At 35.1% G+C, this 24502-nt stretch overlaps 1 protein-coding gene and 1 long non-coding RNA gene across 2 annotated transcripts; one reads left to right on the forward strand and one right to left on the reverse strand.

Moving 5' to 3' along the window:
- The first annotated feature begins 1730 nt into the window (after nt 1-1730).
- On the forward strand, nt 1731-4076 carry LOC113286277. Its single transcript, XR_003329194.1, has 5 exons — nt 1731-1934; nt 2258-2497; nt 2735-2995; nt 3528-3579; nt 3704-4076. It is a non-coding gene; the product is annotated as an uncharacterized LOC113286277 (long non-coding RNA).
- A 7605-nt stretch (nt 4077-11681) lies between these two features.
- Nucleotides 11682-12182, reverse strand: LOC113291629 (uncharacterized mitochondrial protein AtMg01250-like). The gene has a single exon (XM_026541139.1). It carries the CDS (start codon nt 12180-12182, stop codon nt 11682-11684), a length of 501 nt encoding a protein of 166 aa, XP_026396924.1.
- Between the last annotated feature and the right edge of the window lie 12320 nt (nt 12183-24502).

Here is a 24502-nt window from a genome sequence, read left to right on the forward strand (position 1 = left end):
ACATTTGAAACACATATCCTTTCCCTTGCCGTTACGGCACGGGTTGAGACCTAGTCTAGAATACAAAACAAAGTTTGGCTAAGTTAGGCTAGATAAAGAGCGGCCGAGATTTGTCTAGGAAGGATAAATCTATGACCGTGGTGTTTTCAACTAACCATTATAAATACGTTATTAATTAGTGTCCTATTAATTTCTCATGATGAATGTTCATTTAAAGAATCTTATAAATACATTTTGTTAATAAATAAGTTATTAAAAACTATATATATGTTGATCGGTAAAGAATTTGGTGCTGGCGAGTTTCGAACTCAGGTAACTGGTATCATCACCCAATGACTTTACACTGTACTACAGTGACCCCGACTATTAAAAATTATATTGATAATTTTTAATGGTGGTAGTGAAAGAAGCAGTGGGTGGTGGAAACAGTGGCGGGTATTTGTGAGTGGTGGAGGTGGTAACATTACTGGTGGTGGAAAAAATAGTGTGCGTGGCTGGTTTTTAAGTACAGTGGTGGATGTTAGTGAATAGTAGTGGACAGTAATAGTTTTGTGTCTTTACAAAACGGGAAACATTATATTGTGATAGATGTAGTTGGTTGTTTTTAGCACAACTGGTAAGGACAAAACACAAATATTTTAAGGAGGATACTAAATCATATAAGATAATATGAGCATGACCGCTGGATCATCCAAATGGGATCCTAACTATTTATCGAATAAATCACAGTTTTTAGTATTAAAATAAAATTGACTACATTTTCAAATTACAAAATAAAGTTTGGACAAATTAGGCTAGATAAAGAACGATCAAATTTATACCGGCAGAATATGAATCTTCCGCTATAAATGATCACGTTTAATTAAAATTTAATAATAAATATTAAATTGATATTTCATAATAAATGTTTCTTTAATTAATCAAATGAATATATTGTTGTTGACACATAATAAATTTATTTGATATTAACCATATCAATAAGCATTAATGGTGGTTGTGATGGTGGGCAGTGGTGGGGACAATGGTGGTGGGTATTGGTGAGACTGGTGGAGTGGTCACGATAATGTGGTGGTGGAAGAAGTAGTGGTAGTAGGGTGAGAAAAGGAGTCCTAAGATAGGTAAATTAAGCACTAATGGTGTGTGATGGTGGTGGATCAATGGTGGGGATAATGGTGGTGGATATTGGTGAGACTGGTGGAGTGGTGACGATAATGTGGTGGTGGAAGAAGTAGCGTTATTAGGGTGAGAAAAGGTGTCCTAAGATAGGTAACTTATTTAGTCATCCTTGATTAATTTTTCTTTGTTTTGTTTTAATTTGATTTTAGTTTTCAAATTATTATTTTTTTTATTATTTTTTTAAATTAAAACAATTTTTAAAAGCCAGATTTTTCCAAAAAAGACGATGTTGTGATTTTAAAATTTGCGAGTCGGGGGAAGGAAGAAAAATGAAACCAATAAAAAATTGACCAATCACAAGGATACGCACGAATTAATTGTAATCGGTTCAGTTTCTCACATATCTTTCTTTATTCCCCTTTTTTGTCATGATTTCTGTTTCTATCATTATTTCTCCCCTATTTCATGAGATTATGAAAGACTATACGTGAATTAATTGTAATTGATTTAGTTTCTTCTTTATTCTCCTTTTTTTGTCATGATTTATGTGTTTTTCATTTTTTCCCCAACTTCGTGTTTGTCATCTAACTAGAGCACATCTCTAAGAAATCCAACCATTAGGAAATTTTCTGTCGAACCTAGTACAGAAGAGACGTAATCTTTCAGTTTCTCTATTTTCCATTTTCACCCTCTTCCCTCTTCTTCTCTCCATTTTTTTTCTTCTTCTCTATTTTACAGATTTGTGTTACAGAGTCTAAATTGAAGATGGGTAAAACTAAGAGAACAAAGAAACCACGAAGTAGACCACGAACTGAAAGGTAACTGGCAAACTCTAACTCATGATTTGTTTCATTTAGCAGGTTATTGTAGTATTATTTGATTCCTTTTAGCTTATGGTGTAAATAGATTTCAATTTCTAGGGTTTAAAATTTTTCATTTTCGAATCAGTTGTTTGATTTTGAGATCAATCAGTTGAAATTTGTTTCTCTGTGAATAGATTTTTCTAGGGTTTGAGTTGGATTTCCAGGGTTTCTGTTCTACCCTAGTTTGATTTCAATTCCAAGGTTGTATTTATATTTAGGGTCTGTATTTTTGGATTGTATTATTTGAATTTCTCATTTGATTTATTTGATTCTTGTAGAAATGATATTGAAGATGACAGGAGCCTACCAGAAATTTTAAGGTTAATATGGTGGGAACTTGCCAGAGTTTAGAGTTCAGAAACTGTGCTAGACAGGAGATGGGTCTGGAATCTTGTTTTTCAGGTGGCAAAAGGAAGTGCTGATACTATCATTTTAGATGACAATTTTTCCACAATTTAAATTGTAGGCTGCCAAATGGGGGTGTTGTGTCTGCATCAACAGTCAGAATTTTTGTACTGGTAATTTCACATCAGCGTGGTTGCTCTATCACTAACATGGTTGCTCTAATTTGAATTTTGCTTCAGCTTGTTTTACTGATAATGAACAAATTCTCTAAAGTTCTCCTAACTAGAATTAGTGATAAACTGTATATGACCAAGGGCTCTTTTTGCTCAAGTTCATGTTTTAGTTCTTCCCTTTCAAATTTATCTGGAAGACCGTGCCTGATTTAGGAAATGCTTCACTCATTGTTACAGGGTCAATGTCATGGACACACTTGGAGCACTTCACTGGAAACTGATTCTCCAAGTGAGGAACTAATGAAGAGAACTCCAGTTGGAAGGACATGCAATTTTATCAGTATTGTGATATGAGGGAACATCATGGGGAAATCTCTTTATCAAGTTTCTGTACTGTCGTATCTCCGGGTCGCAGGAAAAGCAGCATTCAGTCTTCATGGGCCTGAATCTGATCTGGTTCTGATTACTCTGATACTCAACTCTTTCGTATTCTGTCAGGTATTTCTATTGTTCCTCACTGTTTTGTTTGGAATTTTGCCTCGTATTTTAAATTTAATTTCTTTGAGGGAAGTTATTTGCAAATCTAGAGTTACTAGTGTGGGTTCTATGTAATCTGAGTCTCTTAGGTGGTAGATACTAACAAACAGGCCACGAGTTACTATCTTGTGGCTGAGATGTTGATTGGTTGTAGACGGCCCATGGCAAGAAGTAGTGACGATGTGAATCCAACAGTGGCATATATATTGATGCTGTTGGGTTCATCTTTAGCTAAAATGCCCGGTGATCCTCGTTTAAATGTGCATGATTCCTAAATATTGTTAATATCCCAATGTCCAAGTTTCCTTTTTTTCTTTCATATGTTGATAATTAAAAGGACCTGTTTTATGTCCGAGTTTTTCTTCTAGATTGAATCAGATGTATAATTCTAATTAAAAGGACCGCTATAAAGTTAGTCTAGTTTAAGTTTTAGAATATTCACTAGTCATATAATTGGTTTCAGTAATTCACATCGTTCTGTTATCTTTTGCAGTGTTTGAATGAAATACGTTCATGGGAGATGGAAAAGATTGGCGTTCTTAAAGGTAAATCGGAGAACTATGTGTTTGTTGTTGTCCTCGGTTGCACTGTCGTGTTTCAGATCATTATCATTGAATTCCTTGGTACTGCAAACACCTCTCCTCTCACTTTTACTCAATGGTTCTTCAGTGTCTTCATTGGATTGCTATGAATGCCAGTTGCTGCTGTTGTCAAGATGATCCATGTTGGAATATATCAAACCATACAACGTAAGAAACATCAGAAGTCCTGTCACCTCTCTATAATCTATAGACGCCATCATTATATTAAAGCCGTTTTCACCTGCAACGATGACAAGCTAATGGGATTAATGACTCCTCTTTTGATTCTACGTTGAACATGGGTCTGTGAGATCCTTCTAGTGATGTATTTTTTAGCTGTCTTAGAAGGCCTCCATCTCTTAGTACTTTTTCAAACCATTAATCTTTTTTGGCTATCAAAATATTTCTTAATTTCAATTGGAAAACATTACCTTAATAATGCACGAAATTAGACCAGTAAACATCAGAAGACTATAGTTTCATTACTAACAATAAACAGTATATTCCACCAGAGAATAAGATTATTCGGACCACTTTTTTAGTGACACGTGGCCATTTTGATGACGTGTATAAAGTATATGTGCGTGTTACCCAGTCAGTTTGTACACATGGTTATCCAGTCAGAACCGATTTATTATCAAGACTTAGCGAGTTAAACGGCAAGTCGGCTAGTGAAACGGTTTGAAGGACTTGAAGGTATTTTTATCTTACCCTAATGGCGCCAAAAAGGTGGATAACCACCGTTAGCTGTTTTCTCAAGAAAACGGTCTAGTTTTGCAAAGTGAAAAAAACAGGCCCAGATTCCAGAATTGTAACCCTAAAAGATAACAGTCCTAGTTCTGTTTTTTACCCTTTTTAATTAAACTTAAAAAACCACTCCGTAAGACAAGGTCTTAGTGAGTTGGTCATTCGTCAGTTGAGTAACTAGCAGCATCAGTAGGTTTAGCTAAGTTGTTATTGAATTTTCAATCTATAATAAGCTCTCTACTCTCTCTCTATGCCGATCCATTTGATTCCACCTATGCACGATGCACCATATTCTATCAAAACTTTGTGCAATTGTCTCTGTTGGGAGATATATATATTTTAAAACATAATTCTTTAATTTATATCAAAGTTAGAGAAATAATGTGGTGGTATTATTTTGGACAAACTGATCTTTTACAGATTTAAATCTTGAATTCCAAAAACGGTTTTTTCAACTTAATATCTCTAATTAATTCTATTAATTTTTGGTAATTATATTGTTAGCGTTTGTGCTTGTTATGGAGGATTTTCAGTGAGCACTAATTGCAAAATTGATTTTCATTAAAACCGTATTAATTTCTTTTGAGTTATAAAAGAACAGTTTTTAGAGAAGATGAAACACAATTGTTTTTCATCTATTTTGAGTTCTGAGCAAGTGTAGAAAGAGTTGTTCTTGGTTCGATTTCTCACAGTGCAGAGAAATCGAACAAGAGAGTTATCAGCTGTTTTATCCCATAGGGTTTTCGACAAAAATCGACTACTAGCACACAATCAAGAAGCCGAGTCGCGAAACACCTTAAAGATAGGGACCTAATCCGCGACTCAGCTGTTTAAGATCCGTTTTGATTTTGTAAATTGTTTCCAACAGTCTCATTTGTTAATTCTGAAGTCTCTAGCTTGAAATTGGTTTTAAGTGAACTCTGACATTAATTCTTTGATTCTTGGGATAAGAACAACAAAAGTCGGTATATAACAAAAGAAAGAAAAAAACTTCCGAAATGGTTGGAGCTAAATATGGTGACCTTTTACACCAAATGGGTGGGGATTTGAAGTTGTTAGTTTGACTATAAACTTCAAACCTCGGCCTTTCTCGATTCTTATCTCAGTTTCTGCGCATAATATTCACACACCTTGCTAGAGAACCAAAAATCTCTCCGGAATATCGTTAGTGAACCATGAAGACTTTTCATCTACCTCGCGTCAGCTGAGTTATCATCATCCGGGGAATGTACCGACTCTACATCTACCAGCTATGATTCCTGTTGTTGATCTCCCATTGGAGGGTCTTAGAGGTGCAGTTGGGACTTGTAAGAATCAGATGCAGAATCACATGATTAGCCTTGAGAGGGCCGGGTCCTTTAAACGAGTGCATGCGGTTATTCCCGACAACTACTCTCCTATTTTGCAAGTTGGTGGTGATGCGGTGTGGTTACGATGTGGTAGACAAAGAAATCCCAAAATAATTTTATTAACATTGTTGTAAACCCTTGATTGTTAACTTCAAAGTACGAATGATTTATTCAATGCAGGTACACTCTTATTTCTCATATACTGATAAAGCATTCACAGTAGGACCAGATAGCTAATGTCACTGACGACAGTGGTACTGGTGTTGTCCACTGCCCTCCTGCATTTTATCGTGTCTGTATTGAAAATCAGATTCTTCAAAAGGTTTCACTGCTCTTTTGTGCTAGTCTTTCGTTATTTTGCTGCGTAGTGTACTTGATTTGGCAAACCAGAAACGTGTATGAGCATATGCTTTCTGTCTAGTCATACTGATCTAAGGGGATAAAACGTATATACATTGTGTTTCTTCCTTGGTAGATACTGTTTACTCATTGCCTTTGGTTCGACTCATGTAGGGAAGAAACTTAACTGTGGCAGTTGATGGTGATGGGTGCTTTACAGAGATGGTGGTGGCTCATTTTGGGGGCGATATGTCAAGGATGAGATATAGACATTATCAATGACGTGAAGGCAAGCATTAAATTTTATCAACTCTATGAACTTTAAATTGATATTCAATGCCTGCGAAATCGTTCTTGCTGAATATGCTGAATTATAGCTTTTCTGATATACAAGGAAGTAATTAATACTATATCTAGGGAAATCTAAAGTCATTTATGTAAATCTAGGGAATCTGTAGATAAAGTACAAACTCAATGGACATCAATCTGAGCATGGCCATTGTCAGTGGTGACATTGCTTACCAACCACGACCTAGATATAATAGGACTATTTTAAGAACAGTATTTGTAAAGATCTTGCGTCGCAATATTTGACTTGGAACTACTTGATGCAAGTATCCTGCGCTATTGAGTAATTCAAAGAAACTGAGAAGTTTCCCCATACCAACTCCGAGATTCAGAAATTTAGGGTGATTTTACCAAGAGGATTGAAAACCATAGGGAGATTATATTTGAAAAGAAGAGGCACTTAATAGGGTACCTCAATTAATACAAACGGAAACAAAAATAAAAATAAAAAAGAGAGAGCTAAGGGAGAATTCGACAATCCAAGACAACAAACAACAAGCTCAAAAAGGCCGAAATAAAGCTACCATCATATTCGCCGTTACACTTAACATTTTTTGTGTTTGAATTTGAATCGGCCCAAAAGAACGTCTGTAGCTTCACGTTTCTAATGAGGCTAACCAAATTTTTCTTTTTGTTTTCAAAGACTCTTGCATTTCGCTCTCTCCATGTGCACCACCAAATTGCGACCGAGATGTTATTCCATATTCGATTAAGTCTTTCGTCTCCCCGATTAAACTTTCAAGACTTTACGTTTGTGGTGACATTTGAGTTATAAGTCCATTGAAAACGGCTTCCTTCAACAAAGTAATCCCAAATTATCCGGATCCTCCAACATTCGTAAGACGAATGCGAGCTAGTTTCATCATTTTCATCATAAAAACAACATAAACTAGAAACATCCATACCCCTTCTTAAGAGCTTATCCTCCGTCATTATCCTATCATGATAAAGAAGCCAAAGAAAAAGACAATCACGACTCTATACAACATCGATTGGGAAATTTGGCTCATCTTGATCTGCTTCATTCCTAATACCATCCTTAACCCTATATTGACCATGATCATTTCCGACCCAAACTCGATTATCCAAAACACCTTCTTGAATAGATATGGAAGAAAAATAGTTGATATGTTTAAAACTTCACTTTTAATAGTTTGAGAGTATCTTTGTCTAGACATAATCCCCACCTTATACCATCTTCTTTAATTTCATACATACTAGCCACCACAAACTCCATAGTCCTTGAAGCTTCATATGTCAAAGGAAACATATCACATAATCTTCCTTTACCAAGCAAAGAATCTGTTGGAATTTTTGAATAGAAATATGAATAGGTATGTCAACTCACTTGAGTCTTTTCAACATTAGTGTCTTATCCCAAGGGATGTGACTCTCCACTAAGAGTTGTGACTCTTCATGAAAGGACTTCTCCAAGAGTCACCTCTGACCTAAATAAACCCCACTCATTCTCCATTGCAAGTATGTTTTTAGAGTCATAAAACTAGTATTAGAAATTTAAGAGTTTGCATGTGTCTTCAAGAGTTAAAAAAGAGTTTGTGCTACATCCATTCGCGTTCGCTGTTCGGTGTTATCAAAGTGCTGCGAAACATCGAGGTATTATTGAATATTGGAGACATATGCCGCTAAATCTGTAACAACATTTTATACAGGGCATCAAATGTCTTAAACAAAGAGATTACTCGCCTTAATACACCCAAGTAAGCTTGTTTAAGTTTTGTTTAGATAGATCATCTTTTTCTATCATTCTTTTCTTGTTTTCTTGTTGGTATTACAAGATGTAATACATAAACGAAAACCATGTTACAACGAGTTGTAACGGATCGATGGATAATACACGAGACGTATTATTGGAGAATCGGTAACAAAGGTATTTACCCAACAATTTTAAGACATTTGAGTTCTTTTTATCTTTGTTACTGAAATGTGGTTTACGTGTTAACCCATCCTTCAAATATTCTGTTTTACAATAAGAATAATTTTGTTGACGAAGTTCGGTGGCTTTAACATTTCAAATTGAAATTTGAAATTTGAAAGTTACAAAAGCATGAGGCAGTGGACTTTGCGGTTCCATCTTAGTGCTTTCTAAGATTTGGAGCGACTCTGAACATGTATGCTGTCTTTGTAAGGCTGGGTCACAACTTTCAAAGATTACATCTACTGAAACCTGTAAAATTTGTCTAGTAGAGAATGGTTTAGAACATGTTCCCTGACGCATGAAACTTGATGATGGGTAGAGGAACGTAAGTTCTTGTAAAAGGGCATAGTGCCACCTTTAGACAGACTGAATATGTCCTTTTTAAAAAGGACCGTGTTAAAAGGTACTTGACGGTTACATGGCAGTTTTGGAAATTCTAAAGGCACAAATGGTAGATTTGAGAATTTTCAAGATTCATGTTACTTAATTAAAGATGATAACATCCTACGAAGTAGGAGGTTCAAGCTTCTTCCAGTAAGGAAGTTCTGAACAGACTTTGATTGGAAGTGATTTTTAAAATGACATGGGTAATTGATATCCAATGGGAAATTCCTGTAGTTTGGGGGACATGTGGGATAAGGTTACAAGTACAACCGAAGATAGTACTTGCCAATTCTTGAAACCCATACTATAATGCTTGGCAAATTGGCGATGTTTCTCACTGCTTGGTTTTATCCGTTGCTTTTGATAGAGTCAATCTTTTCATCTGTTGTTGATAATGGAGATAGGTCACGACACTTGACGGTAAACCGAAATTCCTAACTAACAGATATGTATATGTACTGGTTATTTTTGCGAAGTTTTGTGAACAACATTGAGAGGGTTGTGATACAAAGCGTGTTACTAGCCGTCTAGTTCATTGGGAAGTAACCAAAATGGCAGAGCTTTGATCAGGGATAGATATAGAGATGTATCTCCTTAAAAGATTTCAGAATTTTCGGATATGTGGAAGTATTTTTACGAATTACTTAAAGTTGGGTAAAATTACTGGAAGATTCTGACGAACCGGAAAGTCCGTTCCTGTTCCTGTAAAAAGTCTGACTTCTCGGTTTCTCTTTTGATACTCTGGTCAAGATAGAACTTGTAGATATGTTTTTTAATCTTAGATCCCCCATTTTTGAAAATATCTATATGGAGTCAAGATACGAAAGGTACAACAAAAGATACGTATCTCTTCATGAAATGGCTTCATTTGATGGCTAGAGTTTTGTTGCTTGTGGGGAGCAGGAGAGGCATCATTTAATATTTTGGTCAAGGTATTATTGAAAGTTACGTACTGATGATGCGTACTTGTGATTTTGACTGGCCAAGGCATAAAATACTTACACTTGAATGGCACAAACGATGTACCTTTTCATGTGGCTGATTACGATAACTGCCCATGTGAACTTACACGTTTAAAGCTCGTTGTCATGTTATTTTTTTAAACGGGTTCTCTGGTGCTACTGGCAGTAAGAGAGAATAGTTTGATGCCTTTTGACTGTGAAACAAGAACATCTAAAGTGGTGATTGATTTCTCCACGAAAATCATTTTGATCGATTGTAGTTAAAATTTGTTTAACTTCTTTCGGTTTCATGAAAGGAGGGGTCGGGCCAAGTAATAAAGAAGTATTACAAACCTGCAATAATTGTTACAACAGTGTATGGCCTACGCTAAGCATTCTGAGTAGTACTTATAGCGGACACCCAATTTAGTGATTGGAGATCCCATGGTTATCTAGGTTCAAAAGGGACAACCAAATTATAAATTTATACTCAACGGATACACTGTGATAGTTTACTTTCTTTCCCATTTCTATGATGAAACAATGTTATCTGTCAAGTAAGAGGTTGAGAATTTCTCTTAATAATTCCTACGGCTTAGTTTTCACTAAGAAAGTATGGCATGATACTTTTCAAATAGGAGATCACCTATATGAGTGTGAAGTGGGGCCACTTCTATGATAACTATAAGGCTAAGTTAATCTAGAGCACTCATGAAAACCAACATCGTTTAGGGCCGAAATGAACACAACCGAGAACCGGATATGTAAGGAAATAAACTGTGTGATATCTATTGCATCTTCTTTACATCATAAAGTTGGGCGGTTCAAGACATCACATTCACCGAACAACTAGTAAACCCGGTAGGTATTCACTACGGAAGATTCAAAGCCAAAAGCTATCTTTCCCGATGCAGTGATATTCCGCGCACAAACTCTTTCTAGCGTCTGCAATAAACTTGCATGAATTTCTATTCAATGTGGGGAATTGTTGGAATTTTTGAATAGAAATATGAATAGGTGTGTCAACTCACTTGAGTGTTTTCAACATTAGTGTCTTATCCCAAGGGATGTGACTCTCCACTAAGGGTTGTGACTCTTCATGAAAGGACTTCTCCAAGAGTCACCTCTAACCTATATTAAATTCACCCATTCTCCATTGCAAGTATGTTTTTAGAGTCATAAAACTAGTACTAGAAATTTAAGAGTTTGCATGTGTCTTCAAGAGTTAAAAAAGAGTTTGTGCTACATCCATTCGCGTTCGCTGTTCGGTGTTATCAAAGTGTTGCGAAACATCGAGGTATTGTTGAATGTTGGAGACATATGCCGCTAAGTCTGTAACAACATTTTATACAGGGCATCAAATGTCTTAAGCATAGAGATTACTCGCCTCAATACACCCAAGTAAGCTTGTTTAAGTTTTGTTTAGATAGATCATCTTTTTCTATCATTCTTTTCTTGTTTTCTTGTTGGTATTACAAGATGTAATACATAAACGAAAACCATGTTACAACGAGTTGTAACAGATCGGTGGATAACACACGAGTCGTATTATTGGAGAATCGGTAACAAAGGTATTTTCCCAATAGAATCTTCCCAAAATCTAGTTTCCTTTCCCTCACTAATCTTGAATCCGATATTTTTGTTGAAATCTTCAAGATCATTATAGATATTAAAAGACAAGATATCACCTTTTGGATTGAGAGTTTCCGAACTGGTAAACTACAATCTCCATCCATAATGCATCTTTCTCCAAACCAAAACGCCACCACCATCTCTTTAGAAACGACGAGTTCACTTGCTTAGTTCTCCGTATACCAAGACCACCCTTTTTCTTTGATTTTGTAGCAATTTTCCAACATATATTTTGGATTCTTTTGCTATTAGGAGCATCATCCCATAAGAAATCTCTCACGACTTTATCAATTTTCTTAGTAATGGAGCACGAGGAAAGAAAAATTGAGAGATCATAAATGGGGAGACTAGCCAAAACACTTTTGAAGATAATTAGCTTACCTCCTCCTGCTAGTGTTTTCCCATTCCAAGTAGCAACTCTTTTCGTACAAATTTCAAACATCTTTTCCCAACATTCTTGCATCCTAACATGTTAACATAATATTCAATTCCCTCTTCGACCCCGACCCAAAATAAGCTACTCGTAGAGAAATTTTTCTTCAATCCCGAAGTTCGATCGAAGAAAAGAAGTGGGTAACAAAGGGCATCAACTTGTTCTCTTTTTGCATCAAGAAGAATAATATTATCATCGGCAAATTGCAAGTGGTATATATTTGTTCTCCCCTCCTTCACCGAGAAACCCGATATTTGATCAAATTCTTGTGCTTTACTCAACATACAACTTAGAACTTCACCAATGATAGTAAAAAGGAAAGGAGATAGTGGATCTCCTTGACGTAATCCCTTCTCACTACCAAAGTAACTGTAGGACGATCCATTGACAAGAACAAAGGACTTTGTGAAAGTTAAACAATTTCTAATCCAAGCTCTCCAAACACCACCAAATCCCATTTTGAATAAAACTTCATTTAAAAAATTCCAATTTACATTATCAAATGCCTTTTCCAAAATCGAGATTTCAAACCATCCCCGGTAACTTTTGAAGAAGTCTAGAATCCATACATTCACTTTCTATTAATATTCCATCAAGAGTTTGTCTTCTTCTGATAAAACTATATTGAGATGTTGAGATGAGAGTATGAAGATATACCCTTAAACGTTCTGCTAATACCTTTGAGATGATTTTGTACACACTCCCTATAAGGCTAATAGGCTGAAAATCTTTTGCTTCCTCTACACCTGCCTTCTTAGGGATAAGCACAAGAAAATTGTTTTTCAAAGACTTATGAAGAACATTGTGGTCAGGAAATTCTTCGAATACCTTCATCAAATCTTGTTTAAGAAAATCCCAACAAATGATGAAAAACTTCATAGGATATCCATCCAGACCTGGAGCAAGATCAATTCCCAAATTTTTAATAGCATTCTTAATTTCTTCTTCACTAAAAGGTCTCTCCAACCATATGCTAGCATTCTCATCAATACGTTTTAGACACATATTTTTTATTTTTGGATGATTGTTTGAAATTTCTTTAAATGCTAACTCAAAATGATTTGCAGTACCCATCTTGATTTCTTCTTTGTTTCCTGTCCATTGTCCATTGATACGGAAGATGGACCCTACACCACATGATGAAAATGCTCTAAGACCTACAAAACATGATGAAAATGTTTGGTATTTCTATCTCCATCTCGGAAGAATCTAATTCTTCACTTTCTTCGCATCATTATACTTTGACGATGATGAGCCGCGTCAAACTCCACTTTAACCATCATAATCATGTTTTCTTCCACTTCGGAAAGATCCCTTTCATCATCTAGATCATCTAACTCTTTCAACTTGGTAAGTGTTGTATCGATATCCCTATCAATGTTCGGGTATCCAAAACCATTAACATTCCACGAAATTATCTTAAATATTTAAACAAATGGAAACCCATTCGACACAAAACCAATACATACAAACATTAATTTTTAGCACCATCTCCCTGAGACATTTCATCTCTAAACGCATAAGCATGAGAAAAACTGAATCTGGCACAAAATTGATTTCCTTTATTGAAAACTCAGTCCCCGAATAATTACCGGATTCTTTGAGTTTGTCGTAAAGGACCTTAAATATCTCATGTAAACCTTTTGCCATCTCCAAAGCATCGTCATCATCACGACGTGATTGCTTCTTACCAGTACTCGTTTGTGACGCCCCATCATCACTTCCAACAGAATTCTCTTGGTGCATTTCATTAATTTCATTCTCATCACAGCTGTCATGCATGGTATTGGTCCCCTTCACCAGTTTTTTGTTCCCAATTTGCTTGATACTTTCCCATCTAAAGTGCCATAAGACCTAATATAAACTTCATTAGACAAATTGTCTTTTAATCTTTTCTTCAGACTTCTCAGCGATGAGTTGTCCAGGGAAATCGAGCTAGAAGTATGACCACCAATAGCCAAGCCATCTTAACAAGTGTTAAAAAAAAAGGAAACACCAACTCGGCATGGTCCTCCATGTGTCATCATGGTGATATCCACTTTCCCTTAAGGGTTCTAGGCTTCTAAATCTGGGTTTTAGATGTGGAACATGGTGATGTAACGGTTTTAGAGGCCTCTAGAGCGGGAAGGGTTCTCGCAAAGTAGTACGGGATAGCACTTCTATGAGTGAAAATATCACTTTTCTTGTAACATAGGGAGTACATCATTTTATTAGTTGCATCGGAAAATTAGTGATGCATAAACTAAAATATGGCTGCATAAAGTATTATATATCCCTTGTGGTGGTTAGCGTAATGGATATACTTTTGATTTTCTAAAATTGTGCCTAAAATGATAAACATGTGTAAAGTTTTCCTAAAATCTCTAAATTTGATATTGTTGTTAGTACCGATTGCGTGGATTTTTTTTAAACCTTTCCAACGAGATACAAATTTATGAAATTCGAAGGCACGGATTTTTAGATATGTTATATTAAAGTTTGGTTGTCGACTAAACGCCTAAAAAATAGGATACATAAGGAGTTATAGTAATTTGATTAAAAGGGAGAGATATTCTGGTATTATCAAGTGCAAACTATAAAAATCTCTTTATCAAATTGCACATTTGTGTGAGGTTTCATTTTACAATAAAAGTGTCCATAAAGGGCACTCCCTCCCTTCGGGTCTTTCAGACCCTTCAGTTGGTCTGCGCAATTATTATTACTCCTTATGCATCCAATTTTTCTAGGTGCATAATTGGCAAACAAACTAAAATATATAACATATCTAAAAGTACGTGATTTGGAATTTTACAAATTTTATCTCTTTGCAAAGGTTTTAAAGAAATTTTACACAATGAGTATAAAAAACAATATTAAATTTAGAGTTTTTATTAAAAATACTGTGAGGTTTATTCTTTTAAAATCGAATGCATAGCCATTATGCAAACCACCACAAAGAATGTGTAACAAATGGAAATATTGATGCAAACCACCAAAAAAATGGATGCATATCAATTTTGGCTCTTCCCATCATGGCAGCAGTGTTGTAGTTATTAATGTTTTTGCTTATGGTTGTGGGCTTGTAGTTTTGTTTTTGTCGCTGGGGTGGACAAGTAGTAGTCGCGCAGGAAGAATGCTGAGTCATGGTCTATACGAATTCATGCCAAACCTAAGCCTCAATAACCATCTCTTTGAAGGGGAAAAATGTTCTTACTTGGTAAGTCAGGTAAAAAATAGCTACAGGACTAGCTTTTGCATCGTTGTATCTACATGCCCAGAAATGGTTAGAGCGGAGTCATGGTCTATTTTGATTTTCTTTTTTTTAGAAACTTATTAGAGTATCTCCAACAAAAAGTTAAAATTTTATTTTTATATGACGTCTATTATTTTAGACCCCCATTTAAACTAAAACCATCTATGACAGGAGGGTCCTACAAACCAGGAGGGGTGACGTACTAAATAAGAAGGCTTTGAAGAGAGTTTTAACCACACTTTCGGATGCATCTCCACGTCATGTTTTCTGTTTTAAGAATTAATTTTGAGGATTAAAATCCTTTATTGTTGGAGAGAGTTTTTTAGGCACAAGATCCTAAATTTACTCTATGAATAAATTCCATAAATAAAAAGACTAAATAATAAATTCACATAGGATTTTTTACATCTTTTGTTGGAGATGCTCTTATAAGAATTTTACCCATAAACACAGTTTATCGTCCATTACTGCCAGTGAAATTCAACATTTTGCTAGAGCTAGCACAATCACATGTCCTTCAACTAAGTTGTTCCCAGTTGCTTCAAGTTTTTCCAATATCACAAAAGCGGTATCTTGATTTAACGTTCCATGTTGGTTACTATGGCTTTGGAAGTGAATGATTTTTTTTTCTTTTGAAAATGAATGATAATTTGATTTTTCATTTGTGAATCGCGTTAGTTGGATTTTTCACATGATAAAAGTGAAAAAAATTAAAAATTTCACTTTAGAAATGGATGATAACATGATTTTTCACCAGAGCCGTCGCTGGGCATAGGCCAGCTAGGCAACGGCCTATGGCCCCCAAATCAAAATCCTTTTTATCTATAGTTATATATGAGACCTAGTTAGAAATATTAAATTTTGGACTTATTGTCCGATAAGATCCAAAGTTTATGTGTACCGGTAAGGTTGTTATGGTCTTGTATTATGTTATTGTTTTTAACTTGCTTCATTATTTTCTTTTCTTTATTCAAAGTTCTGGGATTTTCCCTGATAACATTGTAGAATATCTATATTTCTGCAGTACAAATTGAATCAAATAAATGGTAGATTGTTACGAAGATGTCTTGAGAATATATACTCAACTGGCTCGAAGTCTCAACATCATACAAACACCCGTTCACTTCTCATAATTTAAATAAAAAAGCAAGATTAAATAGTGAAATCAAAATAAATTTTACCATTTGAAAATCATATCTTGATATTGCTAATAATGCGAATTGTGCAACCATTGAAGTTGAAGTTGATCAAATTTTACCTACGACGTTGTTACAAAAAGGTTAAATAGACTTCTAAGATGATATATTTAGATTGTTATAGTAGATTTTACCTACGACGTTGTTACAAAAAAATTAAATGGACTTTTAATATGATATATTTAGATTGTTATAATAGATACAATTAATTAAAAATTCTACGAAATTTTGTCGATACTTCCACATATTATGAGTAATATACGAGACATTTATGTCTTTCTCCTTTCTTTGAAACAAGGGGGGCTTCCGATTCTGTCGTGTTGATGACTTTCGTGTGGGAAAACTTTGAAACAAGCGGGGCTTCCGATTCTGTCGAGTTGATGACTCTCATGTGGGAAAAGGAAGAAAGATCAACTTTTGTTAATAAGCCATTTTCTTTTGTAGCAAATTTTATAGTTTGAGAGCATTATATACATATCTTTATATGAAGTCACGAGAAGAAAGTTTATCTTATTTATATAGGACCCCATTTCTATAACTTCACCTAGAGCCCCTAAATTCTTTGCTACGGCCCTGTTTTTCACCTGAACGTTATTAGGTGATAGTTGGAGTTTTCACATAATAAAATTGAAAAGAATTAATTTTTCACCTTAGAACGGATGATAACTTGAATTCTCACCCAAATATTAGGTGATTATTGGAGTTTTCACGTGAAATCAAAGTGAAAGTTTGATCTTTTCACCTCCGACATACTTTCACATGCAACATTGCGGAGTCTTAAAAATATTATTTGAGTGACGGAAATGTAAATGAAGAACTACGGAAACATATGAGCATGGACACACCATTTTTTATCTTCACGTACACTATCAACATTAAGGTAGTTGCTTCATTGGGCCGACCGATCGGAGGGCCTGAAAGACCCGAAGGGAGGAAGTTCCTTCTATGGCCACTTTTTTGTAATTGAAACCTAATTAAAATGTTTAATTTGATAAAAAGATTGGAATTTGGTGGTAGTCATTGGGACATGAAAAGTCTAAAATGTCCTCCCTTTTTGTTTAATTATTATAAATCTTTTTATATCCTATTTTTTCAGTGGTATAATTGGCAACCAAACTTTAATATAACATATCTTAAAATCCGTGTCTTGGAATTTTACAAATTTTATCTCGTTGGAAAGCTCATAAAAAAAATCTATTTAACGAGTACAAATAACAATATCAAATTTAGAGTTCCTACGAAAAATTCGGAGGTGTTTATCATTTTAGGCATAATTTTAGAAAATTAAATGTTCCATATGCAAACCACCATGAATGATACACAATAGTATATGTAGACATATTTTGATTTATGCATCAACTAATTTTCCGTTGCAACTAATAAAGTACATGTATCTGGTTCAAAAAAAATCCATATGTTTCAAGAAAAGTAATACTTTAACTCTAGGCACAATTTTCGAAAAGTGAACACATAGACATTATACAAACCACCACAAAGGATGCATAACACATCATGCAACCATATTTTGGTTTATGGATAGACTAATTTTCCGTTTCAGAAACAGTGATACTTTCACATTCTGTTTCAGAAAAAGTGATACTTTCGCCAGTTTCAGAAAAAAGATATTTTCGCTCTATTTCAAAAAAAGTGATATTTTCGTCCCGTTTTAGAAACATGGCGAAAATATTACTCTTTCTGAAACCGGACGAAAGTATCGTTTTTTCTGAAACTTGGCGAAAGTATCACTTTTCCTGAAACAAGCCGAAAGTATTATTATTTCTGAAACGAGGCGAAAATAGCCGCAGACAAACCCCTTCTTTAGATTCTTCTTCGGTCGGCCCTCCCACCGTGACAAAAGTTGTACTAGTATCTTTCTTTATAATAAGAGACCCAAAAAAATTCACATGTCAACGCTACAATGTCTCTTGACTCTGGAGTTCGCATTTTTCCATGTCATCCCATTCCAATGCTATAGAACTCTTCCCAACTAACACATGCATGTTCACATATTCAGTTCGCACATTGAAATCTTTCGGAAAAATATTTCCAAAGACACCTTTTCACTCCCTCTACGACGAATGTTGCATCACTTCCCAAGGGACATCTTCTTTTGGAGTATAATACAACGCTAAGCTTTAGCTTTTTCATTTTCAATGTATCAATTTCCTCAAATAGATCAATTGAGAATTAACCAAAATTAATATCATTAGATTCACACCAATAAAAGGGGGGAAATCGTAAAGAGGTTACCACGCAGGATTATTTGCACCCAGATCACATCAATGAAAAAAAAAATGAAGGCTTGGTTTACAGGGGTTGGTTGTTCCGACAGTATATGGTCAGCGTTAATGCATAGAGTCCAGATTGGGATGTGTTAGAACTACCGAAAACACCATCTGATCTAACTTTACATAATCAATGGAAGGATGTGTTATGTGTAGATTTCTGGCGGTAATAATGCTCGCATAAAAGGATGTCAGGCAATAAAGATCTAGATACAAAGGGATATGATGTCGAATCCAAAATATGATGCATAGAGACATGCATGTGGAGAACTAATGACTGATACACAACACAAGCAAAGCAAAAATAAGAATCTGAATATTTTATAAAATAAAATAAAATTGCCGAACAAACAACGGTTGATGTGATACAAGACAAGATGGCAGAAGGGCTGATTACAACGGTGTATATTATATTGAGAATCTTCAACCCAACCTGAGTTCGAAATCATTTATTCAAAGATATGCGATGGATCAGATAAATTTAATGATTTAACTTTAGAAACTTCAAGTTAATATTCAACAGTGCCGGAAATTCAAAAAGCTTCAAACAGGGATATAGGTAAACTGAAGAAAGATGAAGCCCAAAAAAAGATATACCATTGTTTACGTATCTATCACACAATTATTTTGCTGATATTCAACTTAGATAACCACTACAAAGTTCAAGAGTATAGGTTTTCTTTTCTTTTACCAGGTGAATAATAAATAATTTTTTGCGAATGTGTCAATTATGTAGATCGCTTTAATGGAACAAGATCATGAACATACAACGTTTATACATCAATGAAGGCGAAGAGTATATGAATTCATGCAGAGTTTCCAATAAAATGGGTCTGGGAACAAAAAGCAGACGATGAGTCAGACATAAACATCGGTCATAGTGATCAAATCATCAATATCCTTGACTTTGTTGGATGCAATAATCAAAAACAAGGAAAAATCAAATAAGCAAAAGTTATTGATACTTAGCTCCTTTATAATGGAAGTGATCGATTTGATGAAACGGATGCGTTCCCCATATCTCCGCAACAACAATAAGGAAAAACTTTGGAAAAACAGAGTGAGTCACGTGTTCAACACGTTGTCCTAAAGACATCAGCGCCCGACTACACTCAAGAGTGATGTTATAGCCCTCACAGGACGGATATTTTCAGGATAAAACACCTAACTACACTTACTACTAGCATATGTAGTAGATGCTCAACTTGAGCTTGGCAACTCCGAAAAAACCATAAAGGAAAATCTCGAACACTTGAGAAAACAATATAAAATGTTTTTTCCCTTAGGGGTCCCTCTAAATACAGAGCAACCCCTTTCCCATAGATTTTACAAAAGTAGTGAATTTGTTTATATAATTGACAAATACAACTTAAGAAGAAAAACTCTCCGATGTGAGACAAAAAGGTTTATATATTTTCTTAAAACTACTAAAAATTGGAACCTCCACAATGTGGGACCAATAAGTTTCATTCACAAAAGAAAACAATAAATTATAATTTTTACTAAAACTTTAAAAAATTATTTTTTATTAATCATTTTCCAAAAATCCCCCACATGAATGAAAACTCAATAAAACATGAAAACACAGATAGATCTTGGTAAATCAACATCCCAATCTCACGATCCAATCAGACTGATCGTGCAAGTGTTGAAATCATACTAGTCATTTCTACGTCCTCTCCCTCAGACAAAAGTGTGTTGACCACAGGGTCATACTATGGATTGCACAAATCATAATAGTATTGAGAGCTTTCATCTTTAGTTCTCACATGGTGAGACTATAGGTATCTTTCACCAAAGTGAAAAAGCATGAACTAGTGACCTCTTAGTGACCTTTAGGTCCTAAGTTCCAGTAATACCAAAACCATCAAAACGAAAATCACATAAAAAGCGCAGGAAATACAATTTTAGACAGAGGTGTCCATGAGGTCTTGAACCTTTGCTTAGTGAGATATTACCGGAATTACTTGCTAGAGACATTGAACTATATCTTGAACTGCTAGCATTAGATGTAATTCGCGATAAAAACCACGGGTGATATCTCCAAGGTTGCTGCCAAGCTCGTGCCGTTTTGTCCAATTTGGCCCTGGACATATCATGTTTCTCAGAATGCTCTAGAGAATCAAAGCTCATATTCTCATAGGAAGCAGCCCACTTCCTCATTCAGATAGACGATTTTCCATAAAGAGTGTTACAGCTACACCCCACTTCAATCTTAAATTGAAACTATAGAACTCATTAAGACTTCTTAAAAGTCATCCTTCACATGCAGTCACACTATCACGTCTACACCATATGGAAGGGACAGAAAATAAAATTCTCTGATAATGTTTACCTTTACCCACCACAAATTAGTTGTCTCATTCGAAACCTTGATCTTGGGATCTCCAGTCAGCAAGGTTGAGTATCCATCATGGCAAGTTTAATTTATGAGCTTAAGCCCCTTTCCCCTCGATACATTTCTAACTATCTCTTGGGATCAACCTTTCGTCAAAGGTTGCGCGATATTCTCCTTGGACTTTATCCAATCAATGGAAATAACGCCGATTGAGATTAGTTATTTTCAGCTTTAGCTATTATAGCTTTGCTAACACAATGTATAGATATAGCTGGCACAAGCCTATGCCAGAGAGGAATGTCTTCTAAAAACATCTTAGGCACTCGGCCCCTCTCCTTTATTTATCTAACTCAATACTCTCAGATTCCATAATGAATTGAGCAATATATGTTGTTTGTAAATCTTCCAAAAACAAACCCTCATGCTAGAGTGAAACATATCCACTCGTAGACTTAGACTCCTCTGAGTCAACTATCCAGTTTACATCACAAAGTCCCTCAAGGACAGCAAGATACCTTTCATAAATCAAATAAAAGGTAATAGAGTTTTAGGTACCATAATACTCTACTCAGTGCATCTGAATGCTATTGCTCTGGACTACAATTATATCTACTTAACTTACTCACAATATAGGCAATGTCTGGACTCTTACAGTTCATTAAATTCATCAGACATCCTATAACTCTTGAGTATTCAAGTTAAGATACTCCATTACCCTTTTTTCTTGAGTCTACAAGAATAATCGTACGGAGTACAAGCAGGCTTACAATCACACTGATTGTATCTCTTAAGCACAAATTCAACATAATGAGAATGACTAAGACTACATATGTTAGATTATTTTCTAATCCTCATCCCTAAGATTACATCAACAGGGCCTAAGTCTTTCAAGTCAACGTTCTCATTCAGCGCATGTTTTTAGTGGAATTAATCACATCTATGTTTGTATCAAGTATAAGCATATCATCAACATACAAGCATACAATCACACAGGCATCCTTAACAAGTTACTTGTAAATATACTTGTCAGATTCATTAACTTAAATCCACTACACATTATCACATGATCAAATTTTCCATGTCACTGTTTACGTGCTTATTTTATAAACCATACAAAATTTTGTTCAACTTACAAACTTTGTCATCATAACCTTTCACTACAAAGTCCTCAGGTTGGTCTATGTAAATTTCTTTATCTAATTCACGATTTTAGAAAAGTTGTCTTAACATCCATCTGATGTATCTCTAATTTGTTTATGACACAATAACAATTAGCATCTCAACGGAAGTAAATCTCGTCACATGTGAATAAGAATCAAGGAAATATACACCTTCTTTTAGTTTATAGCCTTTAGCTACCAACTTAGCCTAATATTTTTCACAGTTCCATATACCTAATGTTTCCTCTTAAAGACTCATTTACATCTCATGGTCTTACTCTTGGAGGTAAACTAGAAACCTCCCAAGTCAGGTTCCGACGGACTGAGTCCATTTCACTAAATGAAGCTTCTTACCAGAATGGGGTTTCAGTAGATATCAAGGCTTCTTTACAAGTCCAGGGCTTAGACTAAGCTAGGCATGTTATGAAGTCGGCTTCATACCAAAAAGTCTCAAGTCTAATTTTGTTTTTTACTTCTCGTAGGGCTCTAACCTTAACTCATCTTCCTTTAAGATAAGTTCTGACTATTTGAAAATAAATCAGGGAATAACAAACATCTCTAATGAGGTACAGTTTAAGAAACATGTTCAAAGAACTCAGCATCCCTAGATTATGTAATAGTATTCACAACAAAGTCAGAAAAATCACACCAAAGTATGAAAAATCAGAACACACAACCAAAAATCTATATGTAGAAGTATACTCAGCATACCTATATGAAGACACAATCAACATTTTTGTTTCTATCTAGTTCTTTTAGGAAGAGGAATGACAATCTTAGTCAAACACCCCACACTTTGACACATTCATAAGAAGGTCATCTACCTTTCCATAAATCATATGGAGTTTCATCTGATCCTTAAGGGTACTATATTCAGGATATACTAGTTAAGAGGACTGCCTCCCCCACAAGGCCGCAGGTAATCCTGAACTAATCAACATGGCAATTATCATCTTCTTAAGGATACAGTTGTTATTTCAAGGCTTCTAATTGGTTTTGAACTTCAAGTTTATACATCTTAAGGCTTCTAAGGCATCATCCTTATCCCTAAGAAAGTATACAAGATAGTACCTCGTACAATCATCCACGAAGTTATAAACCATCTTTTACCATAGTGGTTTTGGGTTGAACTCATGTCAACTAGGCCTAACTGAATTAATTCTAAGGGCTTAGAATTACCTGAACATTTGTGCTAAAAGATTTTATAGCATATTCATTTCACTTTTGTGTTCAAGATCCAAACTAAATTTGGGTACGTAGCCTATGCTAGGAGTTTATGCATTGACTTATAATTTTACGGTTCCAAGTCTACCATGCAAAACATCAAAGACACACAAAAAAACACAAAATCAACTATGTTCACTTCATCAGATTTTCCTTTAAACTTATATAGACCCTAAGTCCTATAACTGTTGCCTAAAAAAACAATGCCCTTAGTTATAACAAGTTTTCCACATTTAATTAAGATCTTCAATCTTTTACCATCTTCAAGAGAACAAGATACAAGATTTCTTTCATATGCTCGGAACATGAAAACTTCATTCAGTGTGAGAATATTACAGATATGAGCTTATGCTCGACCTTTCCCTTTTATGCAACCTCTGTCGCAGATGAGTTACTCATATAGAGTTTCTCGACATCCCTTATCCTCTGATAAGAGGTGAACAGTCTCTGTTTCAACAAACATACTTAGTGGCTCCAGAGTCCACCACCAGTCTCTCACATTGGTTATTAAAATAACTTCCGACATCATGTCAATGAACTCGTTCTAATTTGTTTCAACTAAATTAGCATTAACTTTCTACTTATTAAGGTTTTATGTTGTCTACACTTTACTGCCGTATGGCCAGGAATTTTACAAACATAACAATCACCCTTAATTAAAGTAATGCGGATTCAGTTTTACGAAACATACCTTTCTTATGAAGACTATGCTTAGAGTTGTGTTTGATGTTCTCCCTTTGTCAGCTTTGGAAGACTTGTGTTCATCCACATGCGCCTGGTAGCCATGTTCCTTTTCAATTTCATGTCACAAACTTCGTTTATACTCTGACCACGGACACGGTAATTTCCCAATCACCTAATACACCACATCTCACAAACCTTAGTTCAGATAAAATATGAGTTTTGAAGATAATATCTAGATTTATAAACTTCGTTTGAACACCATATCAAAAAACTCATGGTTACCCCATAAAAACTACTTTAGTTAACAACAAAATTCTGCCCGTCAGAATTTTTCAGGAACGTTTCTTTTTTAAAATATCAAAAAAATACTTTTACAACTCCAAAAATTCTGAAATTTACGTGGGTAACTATCAGGATGTCTACTACGTTGTGTCAAAAGGGTTCATCGAAATTCCTTCTAGGTTAAGAGATAAACTCGAAACTCTACAGCTGACCAAAAATTCGTTTTTGTTTTTCACTCCACAATTAACATCCATGATTCACAAACCAACCAACCATTTTCGATTATTACAAATCTAATGTCTTAAGATTGTTGGGTGCAATAATCAAAACAAGGAAAAATCAAATAAGCAAAAGTTATTGATACTTAGCTCCTTTAT

The sequence above is a fragment of the Papaver somniferum genome, chromosome 6 (assembly GCF_003573695.1).
Source record: "Papaver somniferum cultivar HN1 chromosome 6, ASM357369v1, whole genome shotgun sequence".
NCBI lineage: Eukaryota > Viridiplantae > Streptophyta > Magnoliopsida > Ranunculales > Papaveraceae > Papaver > Papaver somniferum.

Coding starts and splice junctions, on each gene's coding strand:
- LOC113291629 (XM_026541139.1), bottom strand. CDS start 12,182: ATGGGATTTGGTGGTGTTTGGAGAGCTTGGATTAGAAATTGTTTAACT.